The following is a 17,984-nucleotide window of genomic DNA, read 5'->3' as shown; positions in this document are numbered from 1 at the left end:
TCAGCCACCTGGCCCCAGAGCTGGCATTCTGAGCCACATGGATAGACCATCTGTATAAAGAGCCATATTGCACTGAGTCAACTGAGGCCAGTCACATATTCTGGGTCTGGGGACCTGTTCGGTTCAGTTTGGTTTGGTTCCCACAGAGGTGGCGTCTACCAAACTGCCTTGGCATCGAGCTCGCATTACCATCTTTGCTATAAGAATGGTGCTGAGGACGCTGTTTGTCACATCAGGCCTTGGAGATGTGGATCTTTAGGAAAGTCCTGTCCAGCCTTGGCTTCCAGAGTGCTGGGGCTTCCACAGGGATGGGTAGGTTCTTGTGTCTTGGACACTGAACTGTCTTCTCAGAAGCTTTGCCCCAGGTTTGGGGTTCACCCCATGGCAGAGCGGAGGCCTTCGGGCAGAAGGTTTTGCATAAGCCCAGGTCTCAGCTCTATTTTATGTTGCTTTTCTTTTCCTCTCTTATGTCGTGCTGCCTTACAGTATAATATGTGTTTGTCTGTCTGCCTCTGTAGCTGCCTGAATGCCCCCTTTTGGAGCACAATAGGGATAAAAGTTCTGTAGTAACTAAACTTTTTAAAGTGACCCTCCCCTCTTCTCAGCATATCTGCACACCCTCAGAGGCCTGCCCCTGGACTGGTGATGGGCTGGCTGCCTAGGGTCACCCGGGAACTTTAAAACACACCAAGGCTGACCTCCTTCCTAACACCCTGATGTGAATCCCTGTGGATAGGGTCTAGCAGTGGGTTATTTAACAGGCTCCACAGCTGACAGTCCCTGAGACAGAGACAGAGAGACAGATAGAGACAGAGCGAGATAGAGTGGGTCTGTGCCCCTGAGCCCGGAGCGTCCTATGCCGTTTACTCCAAACCCCTCACCTGAGTCCAGAGCAGTGCTTGAGGGGCTGATGGTGGCAGTAACAAGGGTCACCGTGAGATGTCAATGAAAGTCCTCCCTTGCACTGCACGGTTTGAAAGTATGGAAGGTTTAAAGAAGGGTAAGCAGCGTGATTTATATTCTTTTGGGGGAGGGGTTGTTTTTCATTTTGGTTTTGGTCTTGTTTTTTCAAAAAATAAAATCAACTGAGGATTTGTCATCCAGAAGAAAGGAGTTTCAGGAGAAACTTTAAGAATCCTTCTCCCACCTCTTTGGGTTGGTTTCTGCCCCTCCCAGAAGCAGGCTTATGGAGTCCTCAGGATGAAAGGCAGTCAGCAGGCTCCTCCAGGGAAACTGAGGCCTTGGGCTGAGGCAGGCGGGGGTCCCCACTCTGCTGGGTGTCATCAGCGGCGGGCCGGTCGGCCCCAGCAGCAGCTGCGCTCGGACACTCCACCCTCCCATCCGCTTGCCTCCTGCCCTGGGTGGGGGCCTCCTGGCAAAAAATTCTCTGTGGCTGAAAGGGTGGGGATGGCAGTGGGGCTCCTCTGCACCTTCAAAGGGTGAGACAAGCCAAGGGCAGAACTGCCTGCCTGAGAGGCTGGGCGCAGTGTTTCTGGGGGACACTGGGCCCCTGTATCCCCTCCTGGAGGCTATTGTGGGTTTTCCCGAAACCCTGCATGGCTAGAGTCCACACGGGCTGGGCCTCTTCGGCCCTCTCTCCTCTCCTCTCACCCGTCTACAGCCTCCCTGGCCTCTGTGATGCCCACAGTGCAGTCTTGGTCTTTCCTTGGCTCAGACATGCCTGCCACGGGCATCTTGCCCTGTCCCCCCCGCCAGGTGGCTCATTCCTACCTGTTCTTCAGGGGGACAGGGGAGGGCTTGCTGCCCCCAGAGGACATATCTTCCCCCAAAAGGCTGTCCCTGGGCCTGGGACTCTGCCATCCAAGAGAATTTACACCTGAAGTCGCCTGTTATATTGCAGATGTCCAGTGAAGGTGCCTCTTAAGCCATCACTTTGAGGTTTTCTGCATTGGATCATGCTCTGACAAGGTGGCCTGTAGGGCAGGACAGGAAGGGTGACCTCTGGGGACAGGGATGCAGAAAGGGATCTTGTAAGCGGGGCATTAGCTGGGGCTCTTCCAGGAACAGCCTTAGTGACTTTCCTGTGAGTTGGCACTGAGGTTTTCTGGGACTAGGGGGAAACTCAGTGCCATGGGAGGTCAGAGGGTGGTCTTGCCACCTTCAGCCTCGCTTCACTCCACAGAGTCAGACTGCTGGAGGCAAGGGAGTTATGTGCTATACCAGCCATCCCCCATAACATCCCTGGTTCACAGGCTTATGCATCCTCAGTAAGAGGGAGCTCGCTACCTTACGCAGCTGACTGCTCCGTGATTGGACAGCTCTGGCTGTAATGTCGTGTGTATTCTTCATCTCGAAAGAGCTACAGACCCATCTCTACACCTACCATTCCACCCTTCCAGCCTGTCTTGAAAGCACCTCAAATTCAATGTCTCCAAGCTGAGCTGGAAGTCCGGCCTACCTGGCACCCCTCCATCTGTGAACACACTGGCATCCAGCTGTACTGACTCCAGGTCCTACTAACTGCACCTTCTCAGCCTCCCACAGACTTGTCTCCACTGTATCACAGCCTGCTCTTCCCCACCCAAGCTACCTTCAGCTCTCCTAGGCCACGGCAGGAACCTCCTAAGTCACCTGCTCACGTTCGTTCTGCCCTGTCCCCTTCACCCACATGGCAGCCAGGGTAATCTTTCAAAAGAATACGATCATTTACACATCTAAATACAATCTCTAAATGCAGTCACCACATGTCCCTGATTGCAACCCTTCAGTGACTTTCTATTGCTGCTTATTCTGGTCCATGAGGTCTGCAGGCTGTGGCCCTTGCCACCCTCTCTAGACTCATGGTTCTTCTTCCTTCACTTTTGGAATCCAGCCATCTGGCTGTACAGGGTCTTGGCTCAGAGCACAGATTCTTGAGGCCAGACTGCTAGGTTTAAGTTCAGCTCTTCTAATTACTGGCTGTGTGACATTGGGCAAATTGTTTCAGCTCTCTGTGCTTTGGGTTGTATCTCTTTAAAATGGGATTGATGATAAAAAGAGCATATCCTTCTTTTGAATGTTGTTTCTAGGATTAAAGAAAGTTAAAACAAGTGCTTTGAGCAGTGCCTAGAACCCCAGTAATAGGTATTGCAATCTTCTGGAAAGAGCCACCCCCCACCCCGACATAGGCGTATGGTAGTGGGACAAGGCTCAGAGCCAGGTTCAAATCCTGCCTCTGCCCTTCTTGGCTGTGTGCAAGTTAATTCACTTCCCTCTGTCTCAGTTTTCTTGTTCAGAAATGGGTTGCAAAAGTGTTGAATGAATTAATATATGTAAGATTCCTGCCTGGTTTACAAGAAGCACATTATTATGTCAGGTCTTAGCCATTTCCCCCTGTACCTGAGCCTCTCTCTGGTCAGTTACTGCTCATCCTCAGATGTCAGCCTGGCTGTCACTTCCCCATGATGAACAGGCCTAGTCCAAGCTCCGGGACTGGCTCTCAGCACCTTGCCCTTCCCAGCCAGTGCTCTGATGACTTGCTTCACATTGGTGTGTGTGGTTTGTACACTCTCACATGCCCCTTGCTAGAGAGTAAGCTCCATGAGGGCAGCCTCCCTGTCTGCCCTGCTCACACGTGTCCCCAGCACTTTGCATGGTTCTGCAACATAGATGCTCGATACTCATTTTTGGAAGGGAAGAAAGGTGAGAGAGGCTCTGATTTCCATCCCAACATTCTTAGCCCCAGCCCCTCCCCCACTCCATTGTGGGGGACCCCTGCTTCATCTGGCACTAGGTCCAGAGATGACCTCAGACCCCTTGAAACTGGAGGTCCATCGGCCGCATGCTGACCTGGCTCCACATCCACATAGTTTCAGGGCCCAGCTCCTGTCTCCCCTTGAGGCAGCAGCAGTGCCTTAGTTTAGCTGGAAGAACTTCCACAAATGAAGGCTGGAAAGTTCACAGGGGCCTGTACCTCCTTCCCCAGTTTTTCTGATCTGCAGAGCCTGGAGCAATCTCTCTCTGTGGTTCTGGTGAAACAGGGAGGCAGTGGCAGCTCATGGCATCTGGACAATCCTCCAGCCCCTATTTCGTGACCCAGGGAGTCTGTGATCAGGCGCCAAGTCCATTGCACAGAGGGAGTCGGGGAGGGAGAGAGAAGACAATTCCTTAGGTTTCCCCCCCATGGCACCCCCTCCTGTCCTCCAGCACACAAGCTCCCAGAGCAGACAGGGCTAGTCTAGTTTTGGTGGGTGTGGGTTGAGTGTCTCCTTTTCCTCCGCTTTGATTTCACCCTACTGAGCTGCCTGCGCTCCAGGGCACACAGCCGCATCTGGGCCTTTCCCCTTAACAAACCCTGTCTGTGGGGCCATCCCTCTCCTGTGGTCCCTGGGATCCAGCCCACAGAGCCAGCAGGGTGCAGCCCAGGTCCTGCCTCTGTGCCTTTGCTCCTCCCTGGAATGCCCTTCCCCACCCCCATCTCCATCTATCCAAATTCTGCTCAAGCCCAGGCCAAAGCCCACCTGGTACCACAAGGATGGGTTCTAGGGGAGCAGATCTAATAGTAAGTAATTTGGTTCAAGTGTGGCTCAGAGACACCAGACCAGACCCTGCCCTCAAAGGGCCGGTCTTCAACAGGACACAGTAGCAGCAACGGCCCAGGGTAACGAGAGGGCTCCACAGATGACTGAGCCCCCACTCTGTGTCAAGCATTGTAATTAGACGCTGGCACAGGGGCCAGGGCTTTGCCCAGTGTGGTCATTTCAGTGGGCAACTCCTTTCAACTTCTGGTTCTTGGGGTCAAAAGGCAGGGCTGCAGTTGGGACCCTCACTCACCCTCCCCCGTGTGGGAAGAGGGGAGCTGAGTTTCCCAGGAGGGGGAGGGGCAGGAGCACATGTGGACAGCAGTGCATGAGGCCAGGCCAGCCTCACTGTAGCATGTGGGAGGAGGCAGGCCTGGCACCAGCTCAAGAGAAAAGTGGCCTTCATCTGGCTGCTAAGAAAAACAAGCTGGCATAGCAGGTGCTCACCCTTCTTCACATCTGGACACCTCTTTTTGTTTTCTGATCTCATCTCATTTTATCCCTCCAGCTGTCCTGTATGGTACAGCGGATAACTAATATTATTCCCACTTCACAGATAATGAAATCAAGGCCCAACGGGGTTACATTCTTTTTTTTTTTTTGAAAGTTAAGAAATAATTTATTGCAAACACTGGTTTTACCTTTCTAGAGTACTAGTCAACCTTCCCTTCTCCTCACCCCCATTCTAGAATCACATCAAATTTACACGATTTTCTGAGGGTTCCAGCTCCTCTTATGATTCTGTGGTTTCTTTTTTTTTATTGATTTATAATCATTTTACAATGTTGTGTCAAATTCCAGTGTTCACAATTTTTCAGTCATTCATGGACATATACACACTCATTGTCACATTTTTTTCTCTGTGAGTTATCATAACATTTTGTGTAGATTTCCCTGTGGTATACAGTGTAATCTTGTTTATCTATTCTACAATTTTGAAATCCCAGTCTATCCCTTCCCACCCTCCACCCCCCTGGTAACCACAAGTCTGTATTCTCTGTCTGTGAGTCTATTTCTGTCCTGTATTTATGCTTTGTTTTGTTTGTTTGTTTTTGTTTTTGTTTTTTAGATTCCACATATGAGCGATCTCATATGGTATTTTTCTTTCTCTTTCTGGCTTACTTCACTTATAATGACATTCTCCAGGAGCATCCATGTTGCTGCAAATGGCATTATGTTGTCGGTTTTTATGGCTGAGTAGTATTCCATTGTATAAATATACCACATCTTCTTTATCCAGTCACCTGTTGATGGACATTTAGGCTGTTTCCATGTCTTGGCTGTTGTAAATAGTGCTGCTATGAACATTGGGGTGCAGGTTTCATCCTGAAGTAGATTTCCTTCTGGATACAAGCCCAGGAGTGGGATTCCTGGGTCATATGGCAAGTCTATTCCTAGTCTTTTGAGGAATCTCCACACTGTTTTCCATAGTGCCAACGGGGTTACAGTCTTAATACACAGTGAGAATGCTGGGACTAGACCCCAAGGTCCTGGCACTCCCAAAGGTAGCTCAAGCCCACGTCAACACCGCCAAGCTCTGCGTGTAGTAGGTGCTTTATTGGGGCTTGAGCCCAAATACAGTCGCACCGCAGCCTCCAAGGCAGGTGGGTTCTAATAGGAGACATACACTAATATCAAAAATTAATTATTAAATGCTGAAGCACTTGGCACAGTGCCTCGTATATACTGCTTAATATGTGTAGCAATTATTATTAACTCTTGTTTAATAATTCTACCTGGTGAGTGCTTCATGGTTTCCGAAGCACTTTCTAAGACAGCACGTAAGAAGTTAGCAGGTGGGTAATATCTCCATTTTGCAGATTTTCCCAGAGCGGAGATGCCAGGCTCAAGGTCATGGCTGTGGAGTACAGCACTCACCTGGCCTCTGCTCTGGGCTGCCTCCCTCACACCACAACTTGGATCCACACACATATAACAGAAGCCCAGGTTGGGCCTGAGCCCTTTAAGAGCCCTGAGTGGGGCTGAGCATGGGGAGGGAGTGGCCCCTGAGCCCCAGGCCAGACCTGAGCCACATTCTCTGGTGGGGAGTTAGTGGCAGCTTGGCATTTTCCCTTTGATACTGATACAGGCATTTTAATAGCTGCAATGATCCAGCAGGTGATGTTTCAGCTCTGGCCATGCAGGGCATTCCAGGAGGCCCCGGCTGCCAGGAGGGGTGAAGCAGGAAGGCTTCTCTGGCCAGGATGGCTGGGGTCCACCCCAGGACCTCAGAAAGGTTTACACCTGCCTGAGCCCCAGCCTGGGCATATCAAACCAGGGGTCTCAAAGTCAGATCCCTAAGAAGACAGTGGCCTAAGCCAGTGAGACTAGCCAGGCGGAGGGAACTGTGGTGAACAGGACAGCACATGCCCACCTAAAAGGGGCAGGCATCATGGAGCACCACCCAATCATTACTGCAGCTCAGGGTTGCCGGATCCTCCTGTTTCCAAGAGAGACCAGAAATCTAGGCCTATGTGAAATTTCCTAAGCAACCAATGTTTATTGAGTACCTACATGTGCCAATCATGTTCTAGGCACTGAGGATGTAGCAGTGAATGAAACAGATCAAAATATCTAGGTCTTTGTCGAACTTGCTTTCTAGTGGTGGAGGAAGAAAATAAGCCAGATAAATAAGGCAAGAAGAGCAAAAAATGTGAAGGAGAAAATAAAACAAGGAGGAGGGATACCAAGTATATTGCAGAAGGACCCAGGGGACAAGGAGGGCCTCACTGAGAATGAGCCAGGTAGTAACTAGGCAAAGAATATCCCAGGCACGGAGGCCAGTGAGTGCAAATGCCCTGAGGTAGGAGAAAGCCTGGCTTGTGCAGGAGCAGTAAGGAGGCCTGTGTTGTCACCCTGGCTGCTGTTTTGAGAATGGTCTGGGGCAAGGGCAGAGGCAGGGGAATCCATCAGAAGGTTATTGCAGTAATTGGACCAGAGACAATGAGGCTTGGACCAGGTGGTAGTGGTGGAGGCAGTGAGAAGGGGTCAGATCCTGGATGCATCCGGGAGGTAGAGAACAGGAGTTGCTGACTGAGTAGGTGAGGAGTAAGAGAGAAAGAGCCATCACTGATGATCTCAAAGTTCTGAGCAACTGGCAAGGTGGAGTGGCCACTACATGTGATGAGAAAGACAGTGGGAGGGGCACACCTAGGCGAGTGGAGGCAGAATACAAGAAGCTCAGTTTTGGAATGTCTATCAGTGGAGATGTCAAATAGGCATCTGGATATATGTATGTCCGGAGTTTGGGAGGAGGGTCCAGGTTGGAGGTACAAAGAGAGGGGCATTGTAACATACAGGTTTCCCCTGCTATCCAAAAGTAGAGGGAATCCTGTTAAAGCTTTCGTAAAGCAAAATAGCGTAAAGCGAAGAAGCAATTACCTTCTTGCTACCTGAAGCACTAAATAAGTGGAGATAAGGTACAGATGCTCACAGACACAGTTCAAAGCTCTGGGGCTTCATGCTGAGATACTGAGTGTGATTTCCAGGGCAGGAGCTTGGCAGTGCCACTCTCTGCTCAGGGTATGTGCTGTCTCTCGCTGCAAAACAAATGCTGAACACTATTTGTTGATTTTCCTCTTTTATTAGTAAAATGAAGAATCCTCTCCAGATTTCTTTTGGCTAGCAAAAACAGGTACTGGTGTAGGTCTTTTGTAAAAGTGAAGTGGGTAAAGCAAATTTTCAAAAATGGGGGATACCTTATAGATGGTGTTGAAGACCTAAGGCATGAGAACCCCAAGGAACCAGCACAGAGAAAAGAAGCAGAACTGGGCCCTGCAGCCCTTCAACGTTCCACTGCCAGTGTGGATGGAGAGCCAGAGCTGCTTGGGTGGAGGGAGTGTACGAGCCTGATGGGAGTGGTCCAGGGGAGAGCAGGGGAGACACCCTGCATCTGGGAGTTTTTCCAGGAAGAGAGCTAAATGGGGTCCAGGGAGGATTTTTCTTCTCTTTTTTATGATGGGAGGAACAACAGCATGTTCGCATCAGAGTGGGCAGACAGCTGAACCCCGCTGGAAGACTATTACTTTCTAAGTACATTTTTACGGGAACACAGCCATGCTGGTTTTGCTTTCGCATTGTCTAAGGCTGCTTTTCACCTACGACAGTAGAGATGAGTGGTTGTGACAGAGATCGTATGGCTCACACAGCCTGAAATATTTACTAGCTGGGCCTTTACAAAAAACGTTTCCCAATCCCAGTGTAAGTGATCTGGTCTGGAGGAGGAAATGGATGATACAGGCGGGAGAGGGGACTTGCCTGAGTGATGTCCTGGAGCAGGTGGGCAGGGGAAGACCTGGCATGCTGTGTGAGACTAGAGGAGGGAGACGGTGCGGGCGGGTGTGCCTGGGGGTGGGAGCCCCTGGAAGACCTCTTCTGCTGCTTCTGTTTTCTCAAGGTCATCAGGTGACAGTGTGGTTGAAGTTGGGAGAGAGAAGGTGTGAGAACTACTAGGACGGTGAGATGGAGGGACTGGGGAAACGGAACATGCTTGCTGGGCTTCATCTGAGATGATGCTCATGAATTAAGTGAGGCCACTCAGCAAGCCTGTGCACTTTCCCCAGCTTCCTTCGCTGCTTTGTTGGTGGTGTTGAGGCAGCGGAAACGTTGCATCCACCAGGTTTGTAGCTTGTCCAAGAGAATGCACTGAAGGCAAAAGGCATCAAGGCAGCCGAGGGTGGAGCCAGGGGAGTGATTATAATGACTGGGCACAGAATTTGAGCTGGGCAAGGAGGGAGGTGAAACATGGTGCGCCAGAGACAGTAAAATGGACTGAAGGTCCGCGGCTGGAAGGATTCCTGGGATTGAGAATGAGGAGTGAGCTGCGGGCGAGGGTCAGTGGGTGGGGTTGAAGCCCGGACTCTGGAAGGTCTGTGGTGATGTTGGGATTTAGTGCTTTTCAAAAATAACCATTGGGCGGGCCAGGAAACCACACCCTGAAGTTAGCCAGTTTCCCACCTCTGTGTCCCTGGTAGCTTGGCCCTCTCAGATGTCTCCTGCCCCTCCTGTTGAAGGCTTCTGATTCCCAGGTCCACCTTCCTCATCCAGGCCTCTCCCCTGAGCCCCAGAGCCACATGTGTCCCCCTGCCCACCTGGACCCTTCCACTAACTCAGCTTGTCCCCAACCAAACTCGTCACCTTCCACCTCCCTCGATGGGGGCATCTTGACTGCCCAGGGCAGAGCCCAGCCCGACCCCCACACCAAATCCGTCCGCGCCCATCCCTTCTTCCTCCTGTGTATCCCTTCCCCTTGTCCACCGCTCCCTGTTTTGCTGCCGTGCGGCAGCCCAGGCCACCAGTGTCTCTCTGTTGGATGGATGACGGCAACAGTCTCCAGAGAGGAACGTCAGCCACCAGCCTTCTCACTGTCCTGGTCTATTGTCAACATGCTGCTGGAGGGCCCTTATGCCGGCCACATTTGACCACGTGCCTCCTCTGCTTCAAATCCTTGGTTGGCTTCTTCGGGCTGGACCCTTCCCTGGGCACGTGGGCTCCCATCACCCACTCAGCTCTCAAAGTCTGCAGTCACCCGGACACTTCTCCGTGCTTCTCCCACATGAGGCTCAAGCCCCTTTGCAGATGGGGACTGTGTCTTGTCCTCCATTTTGCATGGTCTCACAACCAGTAGGGCTCCATATACATTGGAGGGATTGAACAGAAGTATTGAACTTGAGGTGAAGGCCTTGGAATTGTAGCCCTCCGCGCCTTACCTGTTCAAGGCGATTCCCTTTCCCTCTCTGTCTCAGTCTCCTTGATTATACAGTGGGGCTGATTTGTGGCCTGACTATTGCAAAGGGTGAAGGTGAGGGTCAGGTGAAGTCTCAGGAAACGTGAAAGTCACTGCCAATTCTGCCTTAGGTCAGGTTCCCAGAGAAACCGGCTCTGAAGTGGAGGTGTGTGAGCAAGAGGCTTACTGGGATCAACGTTAGAGAGGGTGAGGGAAGCAGGGGTGGGCAGAGGGTTGAGCTGTGATGCAGTCATGACAGAGGCCTCAGCTGGTCCCACGGGGCTCTGCCACTGAGATGGCCATCAGAGTCATCCTAAATCGAGGCACAGGGGCCAAGACAGTATCCATAAGTAATTGGATATGGGTTGCCTGAGGAATGGGCGTGACCCCGGTCAAGGCAATTTTTTCAGCTGAGAGCGGTCCCTGGAGAGGGGCTGGACCATCAGCAGCCAACACACCCGGCAGCTAAGGATAAGTGGCCTGATCCTGAGCAGGAGACTCAAGTGGCTCACCCTACATTCGTAGCAGCTCTGGAGTTTTAGGGCTGTCAGTAAGCCATGGAAATGTCAGGAATCTGTGTCCTGCTAAATTCAAAGTCTCTGCCAGTGCCCTGAAGACCTGCCCTCCTGCCCCGTTCCTATCCCTCCTACCTCACCTGAGTCACTCCCACTGCACTGCCCCCTTCCCTCTTCCTCAAACACTCCATGCACAGTCCTGTCCCAGGGCCTTCACTTCTGCTGTTCCTTCTGCCTGGAACATGCTTCCTCCAGATCTCTACACAACTCATGTCCTTACTTCCACCAGCTCTGTGCTCTAACGTCCCCTGCACAGAGAGGCCTTCCTTGGCCCCTGGGTTTAAAATACCACCTTCCATCACTCTGTCCCCTTACCCTGCTTTACTGCTCTCTATAGCACTTGTAATTGCCTGAATTGTATATTCACTTGTTTCCCTGGTTGTCTGTCTCTTCCAGTGGAAGGGGAGCCCAGGAGGGCAGGACCCCTGTCCACTTTGTGCTGCGTTCTCCAGCTCCAGGGTAGAACCCATGCTTCGCATCTTGCTGTTATTGAATGAGTGACCACCCTAGTGGTTAAACCCTGTAGCCATAATGTTGCACATTCAGCTGGCTTTGGCTTGTCAGCATTGACTGGCCCTGTCATTTAGCAGACTTGTGTCACATGCCTACTGTGTGCCACACACGGCCACAAATAAGCCCCTTGAAGAGCTCATAGGTTGTTTGTGGGAAGGGATGTGGAAGTAGGTATGTACGGTGCCTTCCTGGAAAGTGGTACCAGTGAGCTAGGCTCAGAGCTGGACATCACAGTGCCTTCCACCAGACCTTGTCCTGGGACATCATTTGTTTGCCTGTTGGCCTCTGTGTCCACCACCATATTCATCCACCTAGAATTTGTGTGCCAGCTTCCCTTACTGAGTGAGGGGCTCCCCTTTGGGACATTCCTCCCTTCCTCCTCCTGTGTGTTTTGACCTCCAGCCCCCACTTCTGCCCTCCCCACACACACTATCTGCCCATTCCCCCAACACACACACACACACACACATGCACTCACACTATCGCTGAGCTCCATCTCCCAGGGAAATTTGTACACACTTTTCTCCAGCAGGATGGAGTAGACTTTGCATCAAAAGGTCTGAGTTCTCATCCTAGATCCACCACAGACTGGCTGTGTGACCTTGGGCAAGTCACTTAGCCTCTCTGAGCCTCACTTCCCTTAAGCAAAAAATGAAATCACTGTTAAACCTACCTTAGGATTTGATTATGAAAAACAGATGTGATTCCCTGTGTGAAAGTACCCAGCTCAGTACACAGGGTCGGGGACAGGGGTGGGGAAGCTCAGCAGACACATTAGTTTGATATGAATCCTCAGGAAGCTTTCCTGACCTTCTCTCTCCACTGCCAAACTAGCAGTGACACCAAATCCTACGACACCTCCCATGAGACTTTGTTTATGTCTCTCATGGCTCACTGTGAGTGACAGAGCTATATAGGAGTGAGGAGGCAGTTGCTGGGGAAATGCCCATAGGAAGCCAGCTGGCATCCTCACTGGTCAGCATGTCAGAGTGGTGACCACAGTACCCAGGACAGAGTCGATCACAGCCAACCATAGGACAGGGCCCATGGGGCCAGGTCTTCCAGGTTTTTAAAAGAAGTTAGAAATGCAGACTTTCATGGGAAATCAGCCTCTTCAAAATACTGGCAACAAATTCAACAAAAAACAAAATCACTGTGGAAACCAAATAAAATACATCTAAGGGCCAATTTAGCTCTGGGGCTACCAGCTTTTAACTGCAACACTGGCTTCGGAGAGAGGGGTCCAAATCCCAGCCTCCTCCCCTGCTGACCTCAGCCAGATTAGTCCCCTCTCCGTGCCCAGGTCCCTCACGTATGAAATGAGTGTAATAACAGCTAACATTTAGTGACACCTCCTGGGTGTCAGGTACATTTCTTTCTATGCACCAACCTCTTTGATCATCTCAGTAACCCAGTGAGGTCGGAACTGTTATCAGCTCAGGGTCCCAGAACAATGCAGGAACCCAGGCGGTCTGGCTCCAGAGGCCAGCCTGTTACCTCTGTGTTTATGTGCCACACCCGCCCCCTGGGGTGGTGGTGAGGACAGAGGCGCTCAGCACCCTGCCCTTTCCAGGTGCTGGTGCTTACAGGAGTGTCCTTGTCCATCCATCTCCACCGAAACGGCAGCTTCTTGAGGGCAGGTAACTCAGTCTGCTTCATGCGACTTCTCTGAGGCCTTCCAGATTGGCTCCAGAATTTGCAAGCTGGTGAAAAAGAGGTTTGATGGAGGGGCAGAGGGCCTGCCTGTGCTTGGCTCTGTGAGGGACACAGAAGAAAAGAAGTCACTGTCCCCACCCCAAGATCCATCAGGAGCTCAGACCTAGACAGGAAACAATTAGCAGAGAGCTGAGAAAAGCAGGTTGTGCCGTGAGTGTCTGAGTGTCATGAGTGTCAGGCACAGGAAGGCCACAACTGCTTTATAGGGTCCTGTGCTTGGGGTTAATTCCTTTCAGAGCTCTGTAAAGACATCAGACCCTGAGGTTACCAAGATGGGACCTCTCCGTCTGCTTCTCATTACCCAGCCCCCGGTGGCCAGGCTTTGATGCAGGATCAGTCCTCCTGCCAGCCTCTAAGCCGCCCCTTCTCCCTGCCCCGCCCCAGGCCGCTTTCCAGGGCTTGGCATTTACAACTCCCACTGACTCCTTGTCTCTGTCTCCTTGTGCAGAAATGGAAGCTCCACTCTCGGAGGCGCCGGGAGGCCCCGAAGATGTCTCTAGGATGTCACTGCCCACCAGGTAAGGACACCCCTGTGAAGGGGTGACTAGGACAGGGGACACACATCAGAGGCCCTCTCAGTGGCCCTACCACACCCTGTTCAGGAAGATGGATATTTACCTTCCATGGACCCAGTGATTGGCCCACCCATCCCCCAGCCATCATACATTCACTCAAACATTCATTCATTCATCAGCTCTTCTATGGGCCTGATACTGTGCAAACTGAAATCAGATAAGATAATGAGTGTGACAAACTGTCAGATGTTACACAGAGTTGAGAAGAGGAGCCCCCAGGGGCGGGGACTTGGCTCACATATTTCACTGCTGTGCCTCCAGCCCCTGACACAGAGTAGATGTTCAAAAGGGCTTGTTACCCGAATGAATGAATTACCGTGCAATTGTAAAACCTTGCCTGCCCCAGCTAGGTGGCTCAGGGGCTATGTGTTTACTGTCTGGTATCTAGGCTGCACACGCACACACACACACACACACACGCGCGCGCACGCGCACATACACTCACACTTGTGTACAAGCTTAAGGTTGCAGGGTGATGTGGTGTGATCAAGCTAGGCAGTCTAATCTGGATTCTGAGGCTGCTTTTGCCTTTTCTGACCCCGTACAGGCAGATCCCTACCAAAGACACGATTCCAGTGCTCTTTGCTCTGTGTTGTGCGGCCTGGTTCTCACCAGGTCTGCTCCTCTGGTCACAGCTGTGTCCTGAGTCCCTGCTGTGTGCTTGGCCCCACTCTGGGCTTCAGATTCAACCACATCATCCACAGTTAGTAATGTGAATAAGTCACTGTCCAGAAGGACTTTTCCAGGTTGCCGACCATTGTTATTAAGCTACAGGAATGACAGATGAGCAAGTTTCCGTGTTTGCATGAGTAATGGGCTGTACCCCTTTGGAGGTGAGGGAGGAAGCTCCAAACAAGGGTCGTGGGACACAAGGGGACACATTCAAGGAACCACAGAGGGTTTGCCCTGCTCTGGGCCTCTGCCAGCTCGGAGTGGGGGCCCTGGGTCCCCACTTAGCAGGACACTCCCTAGGCTCTCTGGCAGGCCCTCCACTGGACACAGGGGCCTCACTTAGGGTCCTCAAGCCAGGGAGGAGAGGCCGATAGATGCTGAGTGTGTGGGAAATGGAGGGACCACATTCGCTGGAGGCTGAGTCACAGTGGGGAGTCACAGTTCAGGTGCTGCCCTGGAAGCTGGTGAGACCATGATGGGAGTCAGCTGGCCTTGATCAGAAGAGGGTCGTCTAGGTTAATTAAAAGGGTGTCCAGAAGCCCTGGGAAGCTCCCTCCCTCCCTCAGGGCCCAGGAGATTGAGCCCTGGGATCTGGGATAGCTTTTGGGAAAAGAATGCCAAGATTAATGAGATGAGATGAAAGCGAGGGTGGGGTGACCGGGCCTGGGCAGAGCGACTGTGTGCACCCGGGTTTCTGGGGCCTCCCATGTTCCAAATCATTGTGTCTGTTGTCCTCATAACTCTTGGTCAGTTGTAATTGTTTTTTGCTCAACGTATAGAATGCTGGTGATGGGCAGGAGATTTGGACCACAGAAGATGTAGGTTTGAATTCCAGCTCTGATATTTACTAGTTCCAGCTATGTGACCTTCAGAGAGTTATTTAACCTCTCTCTGCCCTGGTGGCCTTGTCTGAATAATGTGGATAATACCCACCTTGCTGGTGTGTGGTAGAGGTTCAGTGAGATCATTGTGGCGAGTGCTTAACACTTCCCTAATTCCTAGTAAGCATGACGGGTTTTTTTTTTGTTGTTTTTTTTTTTTTTTTGGCTCCTCAATTCCTCTTGCACTTTAAAGATGCACTGAAATCCTTGCCAAACACGTGTCCTGCTGTCAGGGGCACATCCCTGTCCCTTCCCCGTCTGATTGGGTTTCTCATATCCTGGCTGCCATCAAAGTGGGGACCTAACCAATAGGTATTGATTTTGTGCTTGGGAGAATCTGGCTCACGTGGTCCTGAGAGGTTGGGAGGTGGGAAGAGATGTGAGAGGAGGAAAGAAGGATCTGGAAGGGTGCTCCAGCCTTGGATGGTGAAGAAAAAGTGTGAAGCAGCATCAGCAGCTCATTATCAGCAGTAGTGGGAGGAGGAAGGGCTTCAGGCAGGCCCTCGGTGGGAAGGGCCACCAGTGGGGACTGAGCTGGCTGACAGATGGGAGGAGAGTGAGCAGGAGCAGCTGGGAGGAGTGTCCTGGGTGTTAGGGAGTGCCGCAGAGGGCTGCTTGGCCTAAAATATGGAGCAGAGCCAGGTGAGCAATAGAATTTAAAGAATTCCAGAGAGTATGATGCTCTCCCAGCTTTTTGGAGAATCAGCAGAGAAGAACTGGAGAGCTACCCAGAGGCATCTCAGATAAGAGAAGTGCAGAATAAAATGCATCTCCCAAGATAAGCTAAGTCCTGCTGGCTTCCTGAACCGTGCCCTCACCTCCAGCCCTGCCCAACCTGAGGCTTCTCACCAGGTTGTAAAGTTACCTCCTCCACACTAAAGCCTGGGCCCTGTGCCTGCCAACCTGTTCTGAGTAGTAGCAGTTACTGCCGTTGCCCCTCACCGAGCACCCACTATGTGCCCGGCACGGTACTGAGCACCTTGCATTGATGGATGTCCTGCCCCAGAACTCTCTAAAAAGACACAGTGGAGTTCTGGCCTTCTGAAATATTTACAGTTCCCAGGGTCATGAGTAAAACACCACCCTTTCCTTGCACCTAAATCATGCATCTCCAATTATTGCCTTCGGGTCGGAGTATATAAACTGCTTTATGAACCACTTTAAGGCCCCTGTTGCTTGCAGAAGGACTTACACAATTTTAAAGTGCCACATCCAAAGTGAAAGCATTGTTCACTTTTTCTTGCCAGCACCTAACATTGTTCCCCATAGTAGTGCATGCACAGAATAGATGCTCAATGAATGTTCACAAATTATCATCATTAATTGTTCCTAGGTGATTGGATTCTTTCTGGCGTTCTCCATTTGACCTCCAGTTGGTTTCTGACACTTCCCTGGCTACAAGACTGCTCTGAGTCTTGCCTGATGCTGAAATCACTTGCTGTTGGGACTGAACAAATAAACACACACTCGTCCTGCTCACTTTGGCCACGGGGATAGGAGTCTCGAGCCCCAGACCTGTGCCTGACCCCAGTTTGCCTCTGTGGCCGGCTGGGCCGAGGCTGGAGCCCTGTGGTGGGTGTGTTCTTCCTTGTGGCAGCCTTGGGTCCCTGGGCAGCATCCAGAGGGCTTGGGACACATAATCGTGGGCAGAAAACCCACCTCTTTCCCTTCCTACTCTGACCTCGTCAGCATCCTCCCAGGATCCTCCCTGTCCCAAAATAGCCATCTACTGGCTGAGATCCGGCTGCATCCTGCTTCTGGGCTGCGTGCACTGATTGTCAGGGGAGTGATGGGCATGCAGCCCTGGGACGGGATGCCAGAGGTCGGGCCTTGTTTGAAGGGTCACAGTGGCCAGAAGTTCAGAGGAATAGGTGTGGGCTGTTTGCAAAGCATGTGGTCTGGTGGGACAGGAGGAGAGCCCTGGGAACAGATATACAGACTGTGGGACTTTCTAGGCCACTTGAGAAGAATACACAGATCAGGGAGACTCCCCATTCTCTGCCCCTGTTCTCAGTAACAAAGGAGGATTGAGATAATATGGGCTCCAGCCGGCGAGGAAGCAGCTACTTCAGGCCCGCCACACTGGGGCTGGGCGGGGCCGGCAGCAGGCGGGATGGGCCATGGCTGCACACACACACAAGGAGCCACGACATGCTGAGCTGCTGGAGCAGATCTCTTCACAGGCTGGGCTTCATCTCCAAGGGGAAGAGTGGGCCAGAATCATGCACTGACCTCCAGGCTGAGAGCGGGGGTACGGGGGTGATAATGGTCAGGCTTGGGCATTAGTGCCATTGCCAGCACTGGTACAGAGGAGGGGTGAAGGGGAGAGGAGTTGCCTCCAGCCAGGCTAGTAGGAGGGGCCACAGCCATGGTTTAGGGTGTGCCACTATGAAGTGTGCACGAAGTGCAGGGGATCCCAGAGGAGCCTGGGATTCTGGGAAAACGTCACTGAGGAGGTGGCACTGGAGGGTGGATGGAAGGGACGGGAAGCAGGTGGGAGGGCATATAGTGAGACTATGGACTCGGCTTCCACCATAACCAGAGACCCCCAAATACAGGGACTCCAGCAGGGGGTATGGGGGACTCTTCCTAAGCAGGCCAGAGGACAGGGGTCCAGGCTGGGAGGCTGACCTGCCATCTTCATCACTTGGCTTCCATCTCTGGACCCCTGGCAGCGACTTCGTTCTCACCATCCCCTGGCCAGTGTGAAGGGAAGGGAGCCCAGGGGAGTATATGTTCAAACACTTAAGAGTATAACTTGGGGCAAAAAAAACCCACACGCATTACTTCTGCTCATAGCACATTGG

At 51.9% G+C, this 17,984-nt stretch overlaps 1 protein-coding gene across 11 annotated transcripts in view; it reads left to right on the top strand.

Annotated features, from left to right (window-relative positions):
• Positions 1-16,656, top strand: part of FAM241B (family with sequence similarity 241 member B) — a 167,242-nt gene extending 150,586 nt beyond the window's left edge. For 10 of the 11 annotated variants that reach the window (XM_072971384.1, XM_072971380.1, XM_072971377.1 and 7 more), the window contains 2 exons: positions 13,498-13,567; positions 14,172-14,371. In XM_072971384.1, coding sequence (XP_072827485.1) covers positions 13,498-13,567; positions 14,172-14,340 — 239 coding nt within the window. In that variant the 3' untranslated portion in view covers positions 14,341-14,371. Of the gene's footprint in view, positions 1-13,497; positions 13,568-14,171; positions 14,372-16,510 lie in introns of those variants that run through there. The other variant, XM_072971389.1, reaches the window with a different exon arrangement.
• The last annotated feature ends 1,328 nt before the right edge of the window (positions 16,657-17,984 follow it).

The sequence above is a fragment of the Vicugna pacos genome, chromosome 11, assembly GCF_048564905.1.
Source record: "Vicugna pacos chromosome 11, VicPac4, whole genome shotgun sequence".
NCBI classification, from domain to species: Eukaryota; Metazoa; Chordata; class Mammalia; order Artiodactyla; family Camelidae; genus Vicugna; species Vicugna pacos.
The sequence above is the reverse complement of the archived record's forward strand: the minus strand, read 5'-3'. Positions and strand labels throughout refer to the sequence as shown.